At 44.5% G+C, this 20,330-nt stretch overlaps 4 protein-coding genes across 4 annotated transcripts; all 4 read right to left on the reverse strand.

The window, feature by feature from the left end:
* Window positions 1-3,445: 3,445 nt before the first annotated feature.
* Window positions 3,446-5,009, reverse strand: KD926_007474 (uncharacterized protein; the record flags this gene model as incomplete). Its single annotated transcript, XM_053100332.1, has 2 exons — window positions 3,446-4,717; window positions 4,770-5,009. 2 exons carry the CDS (start codon window positions 5,007-5,009, stop codon window positions 3,446-3,448), a joined length of 1,512 nt encoding a protein of 503 aa, XP_052956038.1.
* A 4,394-nt stretch (window positions 5,010-9,403) lies between these two features.
* On the reverse strand, window positions 9,404-9,691 carry KD926_007475 (uncharacterized protein; the record flags this gene model as incomplete). The annotated part of the gene is made up of 1 exon (XM_053100333.1): window positions 9,404-9,691. The coding sequence occupies one exon, from the start codon at window positions 9,689-9,691 to the stop codon at window positions 9,404-9,406; it is 288 nt and encodes a 95-aa protein (XP_052956039.1).
* A 2,771-nt stretch (window positions 9,692-12,462) lies between these two features.
* KD926_007476 (uncharacterized protein) lies at window positions 12,463-12,981 on the reverse strand (the record flags this gene model as incomplete). The annotated part of the gene is made up of 1 exon (XM_053100334.1): window positions 12,463-12,981. The coding sequence occupies one exon, from the start codon at window positions 12,979-12,981 to the stop codon at window positions 12,463-12,465; it is 519 nt and encodes a 172-aa protein (XP_052956040.1).
* A 4,540-nt stretch (window positions 12,982-17,521) lies between these two features.
* KD926_007477 (uncharacterized protein) lies at window positions 17,522-18,145 on the reverse strand (the record flags this gene model as incomplete). Its single annotated transcript, XM_053100335.1, has 2 exons — window positions 17,522-17,565; window positions 17,695-18,145. 2 exons carry the CDS (start codon window positions 18,143-18,145, stop codon window positions 17,522-17,524), a joined length of 495 nt encoding a protein of 164 aa, XP_052956041.1.
* Between the last annotated feature and the right edge of the window lie 2,185 nt (window positions 18,146-20,330).

A 20,330-nucleotide genomic window follows, 5' to 3' on the forward strand; every position in this document is an offset into this window, starting at 1 on the left:
CTGCTCCTTATTTCCTAATCTCCAGGTACCAGATTCAGGTATTGTACGGTAGTGTTTCCATACCCAGCTTCGCTCTTTCGACTTACACTCATCTTTCTGATTGATTTTAACACCTTTAACCTCGTATTCGACCTGAGAGATTGATTGCGATGGACATATGTCCGTATCAAGGTTCGATAAACTTCTAGAAATATCGCTGGGAGCCGTAGGGGACATTAAAATCGGAGGAGTCGGTGACTTAGAGACAGGCTGGACCGTTCTCTTCTTTCGAGGGGGCGGGAATGATACATCCTCTGTGACGAACGGCTACACTGACGATAGGGAATCGTGAGAATGTAGGGTATGCATTTGACGAGGAAACTAAGCTAAGTTATGAAGCTATTCAGGAGGTGGTTGCGTTATGTGTGACAGCTCTGACGCTAGTCTGTTTCGGGGAGTTAGGTTATAGGGTATCGCGAGGAAGGTCCTCGGAGGCAGGTCACAGTCCGTGACATCCTCTGCAAGAAAGCCGTATTTATTAAGTGCTGCATAATCGCGTTTGTTCTTCCTAGTATTAGGACAGTCGAATGTTGTAGCAAGTGGAGAAGTCATCTAACGTTACATTAGTATATCAAGCTTGTATCTTGCTTGATTGCTTACTCTAGAGTACCCAGAAGTGGTAGTTTCTGTTATCTCCTGAGCCAAGGACTTCCCGATATGGACTTCCGATACGAACTTCCTAGTACGGAGAAACCTTCCCGAAGGCATTCCTGCCTGAGGCAGAGCCTCAGTTAGTATATAGAGGCCTTAGACCCTCGCTCCTAGATAGCCTTTCCTCTCCATGGGAAAATTCCTTGACTACGAGTCATAAACAAACTAGTCTTTTACTAGGCTCCTTTGTAGACCGTCACAGTTTCTGATAGCTTTTTTTACCTCGATTCGAATGTTGTTCTGATTAAAAGTATATAGGCGCGGAGACGCGTTCTTATAGAATTTCCGCTAACCCGATTAGACGATCTATTTACTTTACATTGAATAAAATATGTAACTATTGATATTTTGACTCTATATTGATGTGTTACGTGTATCTCGAGGTAATCTATGAGATAATCTAAATTTGAAGCGAAATCGACTATAAATAAGGTTGTGTTCTTACTGAGTAGATTTAGGAGTAAAGTATATATATTATGTGCATAGATATAGTTAGAATTACTATTTAACTACAGATAGTCAAGTACTGCCTGACTTGGTTTACCGCCTTCCCAATGGGGATTTTATACAAAAAGTTCGCGAACATCGAATCGAATTCGAATCGGTCATGAATTCGAATTCGTACGAATCGATATTTTCAATAGTAATTCGAATCGAATCGAATCAGGCAAAAGTTCGATTCGATTCGATTCGTGCGGAGCGGTATCTCTTAGTGCGGCGTTGGAAATTATACGGCTGAGGCACCGAATCCGGTTAGCTTACCACAAAGAGAATGTCTACGCGACCAATCTGGGAGGTATAGAAATATAATTTCTATACGTAATATTGGAAAGAAGAGAGGAACAAAGAGGGAGAGGAGAATCGTGGGAGACAAAGCCCACCACCTCATTGACGCTAGTTTTAGGCGTTCCGTGGTTCTAACAAATGAATATATCTGCCAAGAAATACGCGGTGTGGGCCAGAACACAACGGGTTGGACAAATCTTGAGCTTCCCGGCGCCAAGTATATGAGTTCATCTTTCAATCGATTGGTTACTGCGAGCCGGCCCTCTATCAATGATTCCAATAATCATTACCTTGGCAGGCTTGCTGCCCCCCTCGTCAAGCTGCGGTCGTGATTTATATTATCACACCACATACTGCTTATGCCTAACATAGATAAGAAATAAAATAATAGATAGCACTCAGCCCGTATCGGAATCACATTCCTATCAGTATCCAGTTCCTGTGCTACCCTATTCTGAATGGCAGGGAAAGGGAAACTGGGCTTTTACCCCACTTAGACTACGCAACCACCTAAAAAAAGCTCCATTCCAGAAGGCTAATAAGTCATGACTCGAGTTCCCCGCAACAAGGCAGATTAGTGCACTTATTAGTACTCGGGGATGCAAGAGCCTGAGCAGTGGTTGATTCGCTTTTACTTCAATATTCGATTTAGCCATTTGTGGTCGTTCAGTAGGTACAGGGTAGATTGTGACCAGTAATAACATACATTTTACTTCCAATGAAAACGGACCAGAAACGGTTGATCATCGGCAACCTCACTAGAGTTAGACAATCTCACACAACCAAAGCCTTCGGGATTCAAATTCTAAGCCCAGATCACTATACCTTGTGGGGAGTTAGTTCCGTTAAGCTATCTATTAGACCTCGCCAACCAGGTATTAGTGGTTTCTTGGCAGATTTAACGACTAATCATGAAAATAAACGTACTCATGCGTCGTCTGTGGAGGGGGCCTCTACTCTTACCTTCCCAAGTAACCCTAGTTCCCTCGCTTATTATTCTATCGGACTAGATAACGAACTCGTTTGGAGCTGGTAGCAAAATGTTAAAGTGCAACAGATGTAATAGTGCTGCGAGGCGTTTCGAGAAGTTTGCTTCCTCATGCGCGGCATCTCCTTTGAAAGGCAGGCTGATGTAGTAATCATTAAACATAATAATTCAGGGAAGTTGGAGGAACAATCATGACAGGCGTCCGTCATCTAAGGTCACTTGCCCTTGGTGGGACCCTCACCATTGTTATGCGTTGACTAGTTTCACTATAACTGCGAACAGCGTCGCCAACGGCTATAGACCATGCTTCCCGGCCGAGATGAGGCTTTCTGTTATGAAAATTGACAAACAATCACCTAGTGTGTCTTGCTTGAAGAAAATGGTGCTAATTAATTTTCGGTCGGTCTCCCGTACGATAGACGGCTAGTAATGTAAAGAGAAGGGCGCGACGAAAGGAGGCGGGACCTGATCTCCGAGTTTGGCTAGAAAATTGTCCGTAACAATTAGACTTGGGGACAATCAAAATATTCCCTCAAGGAGCCTGCCAGTTGATAACTGTTTGTAGTTGACTATATCAACATCAAGACCCATGGTAGGTAGTGGGCACTCGTGGGCGTCGATGGCAGATTTTTGCAGTGGGAGGCGATAATAGAAAGATCAGAAAGCGGGAAGTCGATATAACTCTAACGGACAGGGCCCAGGGACAGCACTAGCATGTCACCCCTTTTACCGCAGGGCAAATCCATGGAATCTGATTCTCCAAATTTACGTTCTCACGGATGTTAACCGAGCGCCCAACATTTTGGCATGTTTTTCAGAGCAGATGTAGTATTAGGGATGGGTTTCTACTAGTTGAGACCCGCTAAGGATAACGCAATGGCACCAAAATATAAAATATAGGGAGAAAGAAACACAAATGAGGAACAAAAGATCGTTCAGCTAGAGTAGCTAGTCAAAGAGTCAAATACCGCGGCAAATTGCTCAGAAGGGATGGTCAGTGGGTCCTATTATGCCCAATCCATAAAGGTCGGTTTCCGTCATGCTTCCTCCACCTTGCGGCTGCGTTGGCCACTGCGGTTGCCGTGGGAGTTCCATCGAAACCTGTCCAGCGAACGACTGAGAGGATGTTTGTAGCTGTCCTGGTTGAACGAATGTGCCCTGCAACTGGCCACTAGGATGGGCAGGAAATGCACTGTCCACCTGCTGCGCCCGCGGAAAGTGTGTTGACGCTTGCGGGAAGCCACCCGCATGGGCCATCCATTGCGGGCCTGGTTGGGATGCGGTTGGAGGTACGGCAATATTGGGCAAAGCGGGGCCAGTTTGAGCGTTTGTCAATTGAGAGATATGTTGGGACGGCCCATTCGCATCAGTGTAGGCAGTAGTAGAAGGTGTGTGAATAGTGTAATGCGGCTGCAAGGAGCCATATACATGAGTGTGAGGGTAGCCTGGATGGTAAGAATGCGCTGGTGAGGGATGCGACATGCCAGCTTGAACACCGTGGTTTATAACATGATTGAGAAAGGATCCCGGCGCAGCACCTGGCGCCGGATGTGATGGAGCAGAGAGTTTCTGTGGATTTGCGTCGGTGGTCCACGAAGCTTGGTGTGACTGTGGTGCAGCGCTCACAAGGGAATAGGGCCGTGCGGGGGGTACCGAGAGGATCGGTGCCTGGGAATGAACCACACCGGCTGTCGTCCATCCAACCTGAGTAGAAGGCAAACTGTCCGGTACAGTACCGTTCATATGAGCGGGTTGCACACTTGGATCCTGCTCCTGTTGGTGTTGAGCACTCTTTTGGTCCAAATTGGTACCACCAGCTATCGTCGATGGTGCCGTCCATTCTGACCCCACGTGCGCGATCTGCTGCGTCGGTTGTGATCGTTGCTGAGTGGGCGTCAATGAAGTCTGAATTGGCGGACTATTTAGCTCGGTATCTCCAGAATCTTGCTGCTGCACCACCTCCGGCGGCGAGTCGGCGCTACGGCTCAAGGGCGAAGGAGGACTTGGAGATCTTCTACCGGGCGATCCTGATTCACTTTGAACGCATTGCCATGGTAGGCTATTCTGCGGGATGATGTCGGTATGGGGCCCTTTCTGGATGAAAGTGATCAACGCGGCATTGTCGCATCCTACCGCTTTCTTCATGGATGAAATAAGAAAAGGTGCCTCTCTCCAAGCCAGTTTTATTAGCGCACATAGGTTTGTCATAACTTTCCAGTATTCCTCCAGATCCCCTCGGGCCAAACGTGTAAGCTATGGATAGTTAGTATGATGTATTTAGCCAATTGATGCGTGAATTACTTACAGCTTCGCTGATCTCCTTCTGTTGTGTGATCTTCTCGATGTCTTCGTCGTGCTCGGAGCAAGTGCGTCTGTGGCTGCCTTGACCCGGGTCGTCGCTATGGGTGCTACCAGGTCGGAGGCTGCGATCCTGGGTCTCGGCCTCATCAACAGGTTTGCTAATCGCTGACTGCCTACGCTTTGTTCTCCCTCTTTTCTTGCCCCTCAGGCGATATTTTGCCAGAGACCCCGGGCTGCCCATCATGGTGCCAAAAGAGTACACGAAAATGAAGCCAAGTGTAGATGTATCTTCGATTCTCAAGTGTCGGAAGTAGAACACAGCTTGATGGACAGATTGTACAAACAATTTGATTCTTATAGTTGTCTTGTGTAGTGGAACCGGCGGGCCGTGACTTCCTGTCCGGACCTTCACTTTTTTCCCCATGGATGTGTTCCACTTGTTACGGAGTGGCCATGACTTCCCAAAAGTGAATTAAATTAGTTACTATTGAAATCGGTCTCGCTCTTTAGACATAAGCGCAGTTCAAACATTGTCAAAGAGGATATCCTTTGTTGAATAATGGAGTTTGACTCCCTGGCTGTCCTGGTTACTGACATTAGCGCAGTGGATGGTTGCATTGGTGCCACTAGTAGACCCCCACAGCAGCAGCTTAAGCTTAGCGATATGGGAATTGAGGGCTTCCCCGAAAGTTAAAAACGAAATTGGTGAGTTGCCAAGTAACTGGCAGGAATAATGACTGCCTTAGCGTTGACACGATGGGTCCCACTCCCCCACCAACATCCCATCGGCAAAACGACCATGGCTGCTAGACGCACCGGACAGTTCGGATGTGTTGCACTGTCTAGACTTGTTGAAATTGAGGGCAAGAAAACCATTACTCGACCGAGACAACTTTGGAAATGAGTTGGACTAGAAATCCACCTCCAAAAAAACGGCTCATCGACCCACGAGGGTCATAAACACACGACCAGCCCTCCTTTCTGGGCCCGGATATCTTCATCAACGGCGTGAAGACGACACTGGTGCTGGGTGCGGAATAAAACAGAGTGATAGGACTCTAAACAAAGAATCTCCAGGAAATATCGTTGTCGTCGAGCAATCTTCCAGCAGCGATGAAGTGGGAACTGAAAGAAGTCAAGGCAGTTCATTCTATCACTAGATTGAGAACTGGCGGCACCCCTTGGAAAAATATCAGAAGACTGTGGAATAAAAAATTTGGGACAGGGAGAACCATTAGTGCGTTACGAGGACAGTGGTATCGGGTGAGATGGGGCTGGGTTCCAAAAGGATCGAGAGCGAAAAGCCCGCCAGCGTCTTCTGGGCTGAAACCAAGAAGGTCGTTGAGAGGTACCAAGGACACACCTGACTTGATCCGTTATCATCGTTCTCCCCCATCTGAAAGACGGTCGATATGGAGCATTTCTCCGAGCCCTGAGCCATCCCCAGTTCCGAAGTCCCCCGAGGGTCCCGAAATGCCTCTGGTTCTGTCCCCAGCCAAACCGTCTGTAATTCCCGCCTCGAGCATTGTCGAGCAAACACAGACTCGTCCACCGCTTGACGAGGATCAGGTACAGCGACTGAAGATATCACTCGAATTCTGTAAGTATATTCTGAACCTGCATACATTCTTGTGAGCTAGGCTAACGCGGGGCAAGTAATCGTGCACTCAACGAATAAGAGAAGAAAGTCGTCATCACCCATTCCTTTGGTCCAGTCTGTCGAATCGCCTCAGTTGAGTGCATAACACCAAAGACGAACGCCGCTTCTATAGAGTCCCATCACGGAGTCATGCACGTTCATACATACGATTCTCAGAAAGGCGCTTTCCACAACACAGGAACGGGTTGATGCCATCGGCTGGATAGCGTGGGCAGCCTGGCTCTTCCCTTCCTTTGGTGCCTTGGATTCCGGACTATCACGGTTGTCTTTTCTGAGCCTTGCGCGGTAATACTAGTCCAAAGTTTCTTTCTGTCAATTCTTCCTACAAGAATTCAGCTTCATAACTCCTTGTAAAATGTGAGATAAACCCAACATGAATAGGTCAATACCGTTTCCTTCCGTCTGGACTCTAGCTTCTTTCAGTTCCCACTTCATCAACGTATCGTTTGACTTTCCTCGATTCCCACGCTAGGCGGAACCTGATTAGGGGATATTCGATGAGGCTCAATGATATAGCATCATGTTCAGTACACCTTCTGCTTGATGTACGTAGGAATCAAAGCTGATACCGCAAACCTCCACATCGGCATATTCCCATTCCCCCTGAATACTTCCAAAAGTCACTGGTGCTGACATGGGCAGCGGCCCAGTAAAAGCATGTAAACATTGTGTCAGCCAGCATCGACAAGATACCTTTCAAATTCGAATAAGACCGATTAGCATGTGATTTGCAGAATCTCAGTCGATATTAATCATTCCAGTGACTCCCTTTAAACACTAAGCATCCTGGTGAACCAGGTAGGGGAATGATAGGAGCAGGTACATTCTCTGTGTTCGAGATTCCACACAGACGCCCAATAGCAAGTCCTAAATTCGTTTGAGCAGCTGATTTGTTGAAGTCATAATGGAGATTGGATCGTCAGTCAAAAATGCCAGGCGACAGGTTGTTGACGCGACTGAAGACCCCTCTTAGCATTCCGGTATCAAATTCCTTTGTTGTACAGGCCATCAGAGAACACAAGGGGTAATTGTATCCATACAACAATCTTTTATTCATCCAACGATCTCGTCTTTTTGTGTGCATCGATTTGGCGGCTGCTTGTCCGATCTGTTATGGTCTGGGCTCAAAGGTCCAAACCCCGGAAGAAAGATGGAGGCACTCTACAGCCGTCACCTCCAACAGTCCACATTTCTCGTACTAGTAATTCCAAGCACTGCGCAGTAGGGTTGCGTGACGAACTAGATTTCATAAGAAATTGGCCTTCGGTTCGCTGGTGCCATTAAACGTGTCGGTTATGACTTTATAGGGCAAAATAACTGACCATACGTAGAATCAATGGCTTGAAGTTGGAATCAACGTTTTATGTTCTACCCATGACCAATATTGGGACAGACGGTGATGATGAAAAGGAAATGCTAGATATTGAGACGAGAGATCAGAATCAAAGGGGGAAAACCAAAAAAAAAAAAATTTGAAAAATATGAGAAAGTGACGGTGAGCAAATGCTGGGTTCAAGTCAGGAGGTAAAATGCCCCAAGGATGAAATCAGTGTGAAGGTTAATAGAAAGTGAAAAAGACAAGGAGAAGAAAAGAGCAGAAAATGTTTGTTCATAAGGGGCCCAAGAACGTGGACCGGGTATCAGGTACCTGTGCATCAGAGTATTCCAGCCAATGCGGCTTGATCCACAAGTGATTCTGATTTCGGATTCCAAGTACCCAAAGGTTTGGAATAGTTACGGGAACGACCCGCTGTCTTGCAATAGGGGGTGGTAATTGGTTAGATATTATGTCAAGTAGAGACTCTGGCGTCGTTAGTTTAGCTTGGCGAGCGAATCCACGTGGGAGCAATCCCAACAATTTCGTGCAGAAATTTCTAACCGAACTATGCCCAGGGTACCCCTTCCCGCAGTTGAATGGATGAATACGTCCTCTCAATACTCACATGATGAGCGGTGGCTCTAATATGCTCGAAAATCGGATGGAAACGCTTGATTATCTCTAATACTGCAACTGCAGAGGTTCCAGAAATGCAGCGGCCCAGTGTGGGTCAGCTAACTGACTAACTACGTGCAGGCTAGCGCCGCAAGCCATACCAGCATGCTCCAACATCACATAACGAATTCAGAAATCACAAGCATGAGACATTATAAGTTAAGGTGAAGTAATAGGGCGCTAGGCCTCGATATGTGTATGACTGTAATCAATCTATATATACTCCGATTTGAAGCAAGCATTATCTCAAAATACATAGCTGGCACTACCCCGACAATCACCCATGTACTAACGAACTATCCAAAATCTAAGGGAGTTGAGGGAGAACTAAGAAGACAACTTAGAGAAAAAGTTAGAACCATGTTGAGTCGGCTGGGAGGCTCAAAAAATATTATAGAAGTAAAACAGACACTGTCTCGTGGACCAGGACAGTCAAGGCCGTGCTGGACTTCGCCGGAGTGTCACAACACTTTCGAAGTTTCGCGCCACAAACGCGGCCTAATGATGGAAACGGTAATTATGCCACAGTGGACTTTGACGACGCTTTAAATCGTTTCCAGGAAGCGGAAGACTAAACATGTCCGTGCATGACATACATAGTTGTTGTAGTCTGCGCATCATTCGCGAAAGGTCGGAGTAAATGAAATCACTGTCATCGTCATCATCATCACCAACTGTATATAATCCACAGATGTACTTCGCAATATCTAAAGATTCTGCGCTATAAGCACGTCAGAATTACACTTAATACAGGTATTACCGAGGCTCTAAGTTAATCAGGAAGCTTAGTGATTAGAGATGTAGAGGAAGCGTATTAAATTGCACTCCAAGAGCACCTTATCAATATAGTACTGTTCTGGTATGGAAGGAGAAAAGTGCTATCATTGACTAGCACTTTTTTAGTACTGTACGTACGGGTTAGACTGCGCTATGAGGTTTTTAAAAGGGCATCTTTATTGCTCTGTTGCAGATAAATCCATTGCGGTTACGTAGTGGTCCAGAGGGCGTCCCATGCATCAGCCGCCTCTGACTCACGCCGAGAAAATGATTCCAATTTCTGTCGGAGCTTAACGGCAATATCCGTGACGGCGCTATATCCCGCTTCGTACTCATCTGGATATGGTTCGGAATGATATTGCAGTAGAAGATCGTCAGTGGCCTGTTCCACAACGTCTTGTAACTCTTTGAGTAAGACGTAGCAGGCCCGATAGAAACGATTCTTTCCTCGATGCCATCCGATCTCGCGTATAAGGTTGATCTCGTTTTCATCCATATTTGACAGTCTCTAGCTTGTAATATAGTGGTAGAAAATCAGCGTGAAAAGTTCACATTATTTACACCTTGGGGAACCAGCGTTTTCTGTTTGGAAAGGCCAAACTGGAAGCAGCGTGCAATGCTGTTAGTTTGCGGAACAGTCGGTGTCATCAATTTAACACTTTTCCTTGCACAAACCGAGAAAACGGGAGAGATATAAAAAGTGGGCTGATAAATAGGAAGAAGCCTTATTTGCAGATACATTATGAGATTGCTTCCAGCTGGTCCCAAACCTGGCTGGATTCCTTGTTCTGCGGCATGTTGAGCTCTTGTACAGCATTATGTAGGTGCCATTTACCAGAGGGCCCGCAGATCCTGTCATATGTGGCGATGAAGATCTCGCATACCTCGTCTGAGTTCTGTCAATTCTACAGCTGTTTACTACTTAATCTAGAAACGCTGATGAGAGGCGCTGTTTCGTTTCGAAACCAAAACTAGTCAGAAGTATGCTCACCGCACTTGAGTCGCGATGCATCACTGGACGCCTCACAGACCTTAGTTTGATCTGGAATCCCAGGTTTCCTCATCAGGAATCGCTCACTGCGGTTGATTTTATGCGCAATACACATGTGCCTGTATCTTATTAGATCTATGTATCATATTCTTATGACAGATGGCCTCACAATAATCAATTTCTACTGTATCTATTGCTTTACTGGGCCTTGACCCTGGCTGGTCACGACAGGGCTCCTCGTTTGAGAGGTTTGAATGCTCATGAATGGGAAATTTCATTCAATATAAGACACGAAATCTGGCCCACCATACTCGACACTATGACAGGAAGAAAGCAACCGGGCCCTTCCCCTGAGGAAGGAACTGATCGAAACATTCTGCAATGGCTACCGGGCCCCGACTACGAACCATGACGATACTAACACCCCTGAATTTACGGAATCAAAATAATCACTTATAATGCGTCCAAGTGGACTGACTAGTGAAAGTAGCCGACGAGTCCGTGGGGGTTGAAGAAAGTCGATCATAAACTAGGAAGTGTCACAATACCACAAATCGCGCGATAGCAAACATTCGCAGCACTCTAATTGTGGAGGACTGTTACGAGATGGCAAGAAATAATTAATGAAATTATAATAGACTTGACCCTATTACACGCACCACCTGGACCAGATTACAAGGCGTGACAAAGCAGGTCTACTGTACTGTAACATGTTGCCTCTTGTTTCTTCAGAAATGAAATACCCAATATTGTTTGTGGTACAGAACGAAGTGATTTGCGGTCAAATTGAGATCAGTCTAGAGCCGAGGATCTTACTAGTGCTTAGAAAGGCAGAGGATAACCTGGTTCTAGTGCCCATTTTTGGTGGTCAACATATTGACAGAATCCTCTAAGAGAATCTTGGGCGGATGGAGGTTTTCACCTACTAGGAATGATGCTTTTATACTGAACTTCCCAGTACAGTGAACATTACATTCACTACTGGTCCACTACCCTCCGATCCAGGAACTTGTGACAAGTATATTCGAAAGCCGTTCTCAAAAGAGTCATTGTGTATTGTTACAGTATCGACATTGAGATTAACCCCAAGAGCATCTTAATTTGCACCATTTTTGCAACCAGCTGCACTGGATTCCGAAACCGTCGTCTCTTTCCCTTTCATCAACTATGTAACTTCTCAATCAATCTCCAGTGGATCCCTATTCTTGAATTTATATACCAACCAAAAACCGCCCGATACAATTTTATCATCATGAATACTTACGAACACTCTTAAATTATTATATATATACAGTACTAGCAATTTCTCCGCTTCATCATTGCATAGCCTTAATATAACCTTCATTTGGATACACTTGCCTTGATCTCTACTAATGTCATTATACGTGGAAAAATGTCTTTCCGATATACCCTGCTTTCTGGCTAAGAGTGTCAGGACTTTCTTAAACTTGTATTAAACCCCGGCTCTATAGGTACACTCGGTTGCGAAACCAGTGTCATCTGTAGTTTCTTTTATTCTCAGTTTTCTAAACCTATGTATACAAAGAGTGTAAAGCGCCTCATAAAAGGTCTGGCAACTTATACCTTATTGGCTAATTTATAACCTTGCTATTTACAGTTTAGTCTCTACTCGATAAAGAAGAGAGAAGAGTCTGTAGGGGTGGCACTGGGTTTGACTTTGAGCGTACCTACTCACTGTCGCGTTGTCTATTGCTTCGGCCTTTGATTAAGCTAGTGTCTGTTTGCATTTTGACGAGGTGAAGGACGCTTAGTTGAAAGGTGGTCTGTTGATTTAAATAATTAGGATAGTGTGCGGTACATATGCGGTACAGTATATCGGACTGATATTAGTTAGGGTGAATAGAGGTATTTGGATTTGTTGCACGATTGCCTGAATAAACAGAGACGTTTACGGATGGTGCCATGGCGATACTCCATCAACAGTGCTTGAAAGATCTGAGACATTCTATATACTTGTGGAATGACATAGCGGTACATTATACAGTATTACCCTCGAAAATGGGATATTTGTTGTTCTCTAATAATTGTATATTCCGAAAATGTGTCCAGTTTGCCACCCATTCATGCCCAGATATTACCGTGTAAGGGACAAAAAACCATAACCACGCCTTTGACGTACTCTAGGAGCGGGTTGGCTAAAATCCTGTGCTTCTCGTGTGGTGTTTCGAATGGTTCTTTCAGAAAGGCTACAGTAACGCAATTCAAGAGACATGAGCTCCTTTCTAGCCAAATGACGACAAGCTTTACCCTCATCCTCAAATCCGAAATCCAGTCATTTCATTGCGCTTTGTTGTAGCCTCTAACTCTTGACTTGGGTCCTGAAATTGTTTAGAGAACACTATTGGCGAACCCAAGACTCTGTCGTAAACTGCAGCAGACTTGTCACTATGTAACACTACTGCAGTAGCAAGCAGAGTACCTTCCACGGAAGAGACATGAGCCTCTAGCCAGCCCTGTTTAACCCGACTGGCTGTTAAAACCAATAGAGCTCCTGGATTTAATTTGCCATAGTGGTAGATGTTCACATTGCGGACGTGGTTGTCGGCAATTACTCCGGCGATCATCTTGTATAAAAGAGTATTGAGGATGCCCCAATTCTGGCAGATTCGATGGTCGGAGGGTGTAGTGACCTTTGCTTTGATATATGCTTCGGTTGTGTCATATGGCTCCAAAGGCTCCAATAAAAATTTGGCGAGCGCATCATCTGCCAGTAGGCCAGTACAAGGGCGGATCGGTAGGTTGATAAAAGGGGGATCGTTTGCAAGTCGGGACATTTTTTAAATGAGATATGACGAGAATAACTAGGAGAGAGAAAATTTGGTCAGAGATTATTGTAGTCTTGGAGGTTTTGGTTGTGTCCAGGCTTTGACGGTATCAGGTGGAACTATTCAGAAAGGCTTACAACCTTTAAATACAAAAAGGTGTACAGTGCCTTGCACATTTGCCTTGCCTACCACTTGTTTCATCAGTCTTGAACGTTTAACGGCGCGGGATCTGAACTAGAGGTAACTAACTTTTAATACTTAGATTAGCGGGCGGAACTGAAGTAGTCAAGCCTTAGATCCCCACTCCTATAGTCATGAGTAATTCGGAAATCTTTTAATAAGTAGGGCAGATTTGCAAGGCACTGTTCAATCCAGCGGTGGATTGTCAATGAGGACAACCATCCAGAGCTAATTGCCTGTTTACCATGTATTAACATGAAAGAAAGACGAGTTATTGAGAGGCTACTCATCTTATCTGGTAGGTCAGCGTATTACAAATATTTCCTATAGGCTAGAACAATTAATATCAACCCGTTCAAAACTTATCGTGACATTGCCACTTTTCATGCAGTATTAATATATCATATGTTGAGAATTGTATTTTTCGATATATGCCCTATGCGCTAGTTATTCATTTATGCGGAACCTTGTGTTAAAAACGCTTAATTTTGTCAACTTTTATCTATCAGTTCCCCCAATGGTTTCATAAATCAAAGAAAAGTTGAACAGGAATATTCTTTATCCAACAATTGTACGTAGAGAGTTTGGTGTCTTTCCTGATTCATAGACATGGGTAGGTGAGGGACGAGAAAATGGAGGCGCCTGATTATGCGCCATTGTTACTATACATGGAAATCTTGAAAAACCCCAGGTACATAGAAAGATGTGAACAGAATGCTGAACCCTTGCATCAGCCCCGAGACTTCAACACTTCTTAGGCGTCCTGCAGGGTTTTCCTTAGTCACGATGCATACCCGGTAATATATAGGAGGATCCGCATAGGCGTGGATTCTCCAGCAGCGGGATTCCATTGCTTGAGTTTTTACAGGATGGAAACTAGAGGGTCTAAATGCTTTCGCTACAAAATTTCAATCAATCGTCATATTTTCCGGAATTTTGGAAGAAGTAAATTGGTCCCAGCCACGAAGCAATCCGCGGGACAAAATAACCTGCTATCGAGGTATGGAAGGCCCCGAGAGAACTGTCGTCATATTTCTATTAAAGACACAAAATCTCAATTAGGTCATCCATCACGAATAACTACCGAGAAAACAAGACAGATCCTGTAAATGAAGCGCTGCCAGAAATCATCATAACTAGTGTCGATGGGCAAGTGACACGATGGCAGCAGTCTAATGATCAAGAAGGTCATTTTATTTAGGGCCGTATGGCCCTTTACGATATGTACATATAGTAGCATATGTATCGGAATTTCTAGCCAGGGCGACAGCTTTCTTTTTCCGTTTTAGTGCTTACCCCTCGACGCTTTTTGCTCACTGAGTAGATCTGAGCACGCCCTGAGCGGCCTGAGGCGATCACTGAGCACGGAGTCAGTGGAAGATTGAGTGCCCTGAGTGAGTAACCTCAATAAACTGTACACCAACTAGCGATCTCAATGACATGCCCATGTTTCCCCATCAAAATGCATAATACTGAAGATCCATAATATGACGAGCTGAACATGCAGCGTTACCTGCGCCAAGGTGTTTACAGTGTTTGTGGTGTTTGCACTGTTTGTCCCACGGAGTGGGTTTGTTTACTGCTTCATGCAGTAGATCGTTGTCTTCTTTTTCCTTCTTCAACCTAGTGTTCTCGTAAATGACCTGCAATAAGAGCCAGTTATTCATTCCTGAGGTCGTCACAATCAGTCATTTGGGGGCTTGTAAGGTACGAATATCTTTCATCAGCTCCTGTATGTCACGGGCTTGGCAGTGAGTAGGTGCGCTTCTACCCGCCAAGACCGTTTAGTGGGACAGTTACCAACTGAGCTACTAAAAAGACCAGAATACCAAGTCTTCGACTTGGTATGCGCATCGCTCTATATAGTAAGCCTTGGTCAGTTCGTCACACTGTAGACTAGGTACAGTATTAAAAGTCGACGCATGCATCCTATTGTCATGGTCCTCAGTTCGTCACATATTGGATTTCCTCGCTTTGTATTCGCAAATATCGCATTTTCCACATTCAGCATCTGCGACACGGACTATCGATCCTGACACGTCTTTTCCTTTTTCAGAAACTATATTTCGCTGTCAGGTAAACCGTTGACCTCCGAATATAAAATGTGGAAAGAGCGCTTTGTGGGTACATACGCCTCGCTTATAGAATACGATAGGTTATTGGATGTCTCTTACTAAGGAAGACTTATCAGAGCTATTCTACAGTTTGCTAAGTGAAAGTGCTATAAAGATAACTAAAATTAAACCCCTTAGATCGACGAAACGTACGATGCTCTTAATTGGACTCAGCATCATGTTGAATGAGCGATGGCGGTGTTGTTAATAACTGCAGACGAAAGTTCGTAGATCGCAGTAGTTGTTATATATATCGGTTACAGTGGCAGAAGCTATGCCGGTTATAGGATAGGGTTGCTCGGGTACAGCGGCTTTTGACCTCATCCCTCACCGCCTATTTCTTCCAAAAACCTCCTTTTCTTGAAATAGCTAAAGAAACTGTCACCCTCTCTTGAGGATTCGTTGCTCATCTTTTATTATTTCGAGACAAGTGCAGGAACTATACTATAACTTGGTCCTGGGCGTTGAACCTAATGGTTCTAAGACATCCGGAGAGTGCGGCTGCACTTCAAACCCAGAATAAAGATCGCTTGAACCCAGCCAAAACAATGAGCATCGAGACAATCATGTGCAGGGAATCTACAACCAAGTCGGCCTGTCGTGACGACAGCCTGAAAAAAAGGCGCGGTAGCCATAGGATTGACCAACAAGAGATCAATATAAGTTTCCGGCTCCCTGGTGTCCACGCTTTGATAAATGATCACCCATGTTCCAGCGCTAGTAGGGTTTTACCTGCTTGCTCAGATGGACAGTTGAGTGATCCCAGAGGGTCCCAGTACCTACATCACGGGAGCGATTTTGAACGGATACAGCTAACCCACCGGAAAGGGTTCCTTTTGCTGTCGTACGATGAGAGAGAGCAAGACCGACTTGATTTTCTCCACAAGGTGTTCTCCATCGCCAGACGGTCCGATGACCTCATTCATGTTCCTCACCCGGAGAAGGGCAGGGTCTTGGACCTAGGCTGTGGGACGGGAATATGGGCTATAGATGTGGCTGAAAGAAATCCAGAAATGTTTGTCGTGGGAGTCGACCTTTCTCCAATCCAGCCTGATCGACATCCTCCTAACTGCGAATTCTACGCCCCATTTGATTTTGAACGCCAGTGGCAGATGGGACAGGATTCGTGGGATGTAGTTCACCTCAGGATGGGACAGGGCAACGTGTTCAATTGGTTAAATCTCTATTGCAGGATCTTTGCACACCTCCTCCCGGGTGGCTGGTTTGAACAGGTGGAGATAGATGTTGAGCCCCGTTTTCTCAACAGCCCCTCTCGGCACTCGCCTCTGAGACAGTGGTACCAAGCCTTTGAGCGTGCCACAGGGCAATCTATGCGGCCACTGACTCACCATTCTCAAGACACAATGAGCTTTTTGCGGGCCACTGGCTTTAGAGGAATCAGCCACCAAACAATCCAGTTGCCATTAAATCAATGGTCGTCCGATTTCCACCAACGAAAAATTGGTCGCTGGTACGGTCGGGCGTTCCTGCAGTTCATTGAATCATTGGATCTCGGCCTTTTCAACGGCATGTTTGGTTGGGCCCCTAATGAGATACGTGAACTTATTACCCAGGCAAAAGCAGAAGCATCTGATTGCAGTGTTCACAGTTTTCATGTGTTACATGTATATAGGGCCCAAAAACCCCGCTGAGCTAGAACCTGATATTCACTCGAATGTGTCTTTCACGCTCTTTAAGCCTAATTACCTAATTCCGTCGATTATAGGGCCTCTGAAAACCGGTGTCACCACTTATCTTTGATTGTTCCTGTAACTCCAGCGCTAAATTGCACTAAGCTCCCAAAATAAATTGTAGTATAGTAAGAGGTCACATACTTCCAAATTGCTCCAACTGGTGTGATAATTCATATTCTGAGGTAAAGGTAACAGAAACATCAGATTAATTCCTGCTCTCGGTATATTTATGACATGCGCTAAACATCCCTTGCAAGCTTAATTTGAAAATCAATGCACTGAGCAACTGCGCTCGGTGTATGTTATCTTTGCCCATAACTTGCCCTCCGTATGCCTTAGAAGAATGACATAAATTTCCTTCATATCCCGGCTCAAAAGTGTAACCCTGCAACCTTTTTTTATGTCCCTACCCTTGATGGCAGGGCCTTTCCACCAACCAAGAGGCGAACGCGGATGTGTTCTGTAGTCAAGATTGTAACGAACGGCTACACTGACGATAGGGAATCGAGGGAATGTAGGGTATGCATTTGACGAGGAAACTAAGCTAAGCTATGAAGCTATTCAGGAGCTGGTTGCGATATGTGTGACAGCTCTGACGCTAGTCCCTATCGGGGAGTTAGGTTATAGGGTATCGCGAGGAAGGTCCTCGGAGGCAGGTCACAGTCCGTGACAAAGATCCAATTTTGCGATATCGGATGACCGTATTTCCCTTATCGCCGGATATCTGTAATAACAGTATTCTGAGTAGACTCCTTTCTTCGTGTTGGTAAAAACCTTCTCCAAAGGTAGCTTTACCGTCTCATGGCCATTTATAATATCGTAGATATTCAGGGTAATGCCAGACGGGAAGTAGACCTCATATCTATCCTTGTCATATTTCCAACCATCTTGAAGAGCGGCAAAGCACTTTTCGTTTTCGTATTTAAGATCGCCTGAATGGTCACCTGCGATAAGAGCAAGGTAGAGACGGCTTGACGATATTTGGGGGCGATAGGTGCTCAAGCTATGGCCAATAAGAACTGGAGAGCATCGATCAAATGTCAAAGCAAACTCCAGCCAACTAGTATCTTTGAAGATCTGTTTCCAGAGGACAGAACTGGTGTTTATGATGTTTTCGACATCTGCTGGCGTCATAAAGTCCTTGATGCTTAACCAAATATCAAGTGGGGTTTCAAGGAGCTTCATTATGAATGACTGACACCGATGCTGGTGTTGATCCGGATCTTACCAGGGAAAGGTATTTATCGATCGCAGGGCTCATCCGGAAAAGACTTAATCTTAAGCATGCGCTTTCATTCAATGCAGGTGCTCAATTTACGCTAAATCCTTGGCAGTAGGGCCAAAAACCAATCAATTTGTGGGACTTTTATATATATTATTATCTGTATTTTTTGCCAAAATTGTGATATCTTACATTTTTGCTTACAAGACACCTTACCTTAAGCTCTACCAGTCCTAAGCAGGATCGACAGACCTTATCTGACAAATCTAGCGGAAAAGGTTGGCAATCATATTAAGACGAGAAATACATATTCTATTTTTTACCTTGGGAATACTGTACAAGCTGTCCTACTGTTCAACCAATCAACTCTTATAAATTTTTTTTGGATCTGTCAATCATTCATCATGTATGGAATATCCCAAGACTAGCTTAAGAAGCTTCTTGAGAACGACTAGCCGGACTTCTCCGCGATATCTAAGTAGTTTAACATATTACTTATGGTATTAGTTCCTTATTTAATAGCCCTTTGAAAACTGGACATCGATACAGTCAGTCTCGAAATCGCTCTGACCTTCTAACACATGACAGATGTTTTCCAGTCCCACTGCCAAGAGCTTAGTTTAAGAGTTATAAGTCCCTATTTGCCAATAAATAAGGGCAGCCGCAACTTTCCTATTAAAAATATTCACAGCCATCCTCACTGGGTAAATATAAATTCCAAACCAAGGTCTTGGCATTGGGGCCAGAAAGCAAGTGTCATGTGTTGGAAGGTCAGAGCGATTTCGAGATCCACTGTATTAACTACAGGGTCGTAGGTTACTGTTAAGAAAAGCCGCGGTGTAAAAATAGAGAGAAGTTGTCTATACGTATCAACGGTTTGGCACTATACGTGAGTTATAGCATGTTTAAAGCTAAGCATAGCATAGATTCGATCCTTGACGCTTTCTTTTCAGTTATATATTTTAAGTTGAATTCAGATTTCTAAAAACCAGCGGTAAATACTCTTAAATACCAAATCTTAATAGGGTAGCTGAATCAATTGCTACTTGAAAGCTCTCTAAAACTGGCACTTTAACTCGCCATCAAGGTTGGACAGGTTGAGATCTGAGAGGTTTGGTTAGCCAAAACAAGGCAAAGGAATGTATCTGCCTACCTAGATTGATATTTGGGTAGTTGAAGTGCATGTCATGAGTCCCACAGCCACATGATAGCCAAGTTCCATCAATGCTGCAAGACGGACAGAATCTTGACATCTCGCCTCTAACGCATGTTAGTACTGCAGTTTCCATACAACAGCTGTACCCACCCTTCTTTTGCCCTAAGAACCCCATCCTCATTGCTATAGCAAGAATTCAGATCTAGGCTACTTCTCATTCTGGTGCCATCCATTTTCGTGCAGGTTGCAGTCACAAAATGCTGATTCTCTAGCGCTATTTTATCGCAGGTAGCAGAGAACCCGCGGGCAGCTGACATGGATGCAAGGTGAAAGCTGCCCAGAAGCCAAATGCACTGAGATCTCATACTGGAGAAGGATCTAAAATCGGATAAAAGAAAAATATGATCGGCTCGACAAAAGATACTTGGAACAGACAATATGATTGATATAAGCTGGAGTGTTCCTGAAAACCTCAATTCTTATACAGCTGACTTGGTCTAAAGGACATACAATGTAGTATTATCAGGAGTTCTAATTTAATCATCTGGTATTATCCTTTTAGCTTTCTCGATATAATCCGGTAAGTCAGTATTTTTGCCTGTATGAAACTAGCCTTGTCCTACAGTCTTTCAAAAACATAACAAAGTTTCATGAGATAAGGTAGGGAGTAATAAATCATAGCCCGTGAATTCTATAGAAGTTGTATTGGACACTACAATAAGCGGATATAATACCCACCCGATTAGGGGCAAAAATACCTACCAAATATGAACGTAACTGACCACTAGAGCCAGGTAGCATTGTTACAATAACTCATATGTATATTACACATTATTTAGCCCCCAAATTAATTCATGTATCCACTCATACCGGCAATTTTTCATGATGTCATTGAGGAAAGGACGTTTTTATAGCAATAATTTACTATGTTGAATCAAGAATATCTGTATATTCACGGCAAAGAGTGTTCGACGGTATTTTCGACCACGCTC

The sequence above is a fragment of the Aspergillus affinis genome (genome assembly GCF_023601865.1).
Source record: "Aspergillus affinis strain CMG 70 chromosome Unknown NODE_43_length_248942_cov_90_146332, whole genome shotgun sequence".
NCBI lineage: Eukaryota > Fungi > Ascomycota > Eurotiomycetes > Eurotiales > Aspergillaceae > Aspergillus > Aspergillus affinis.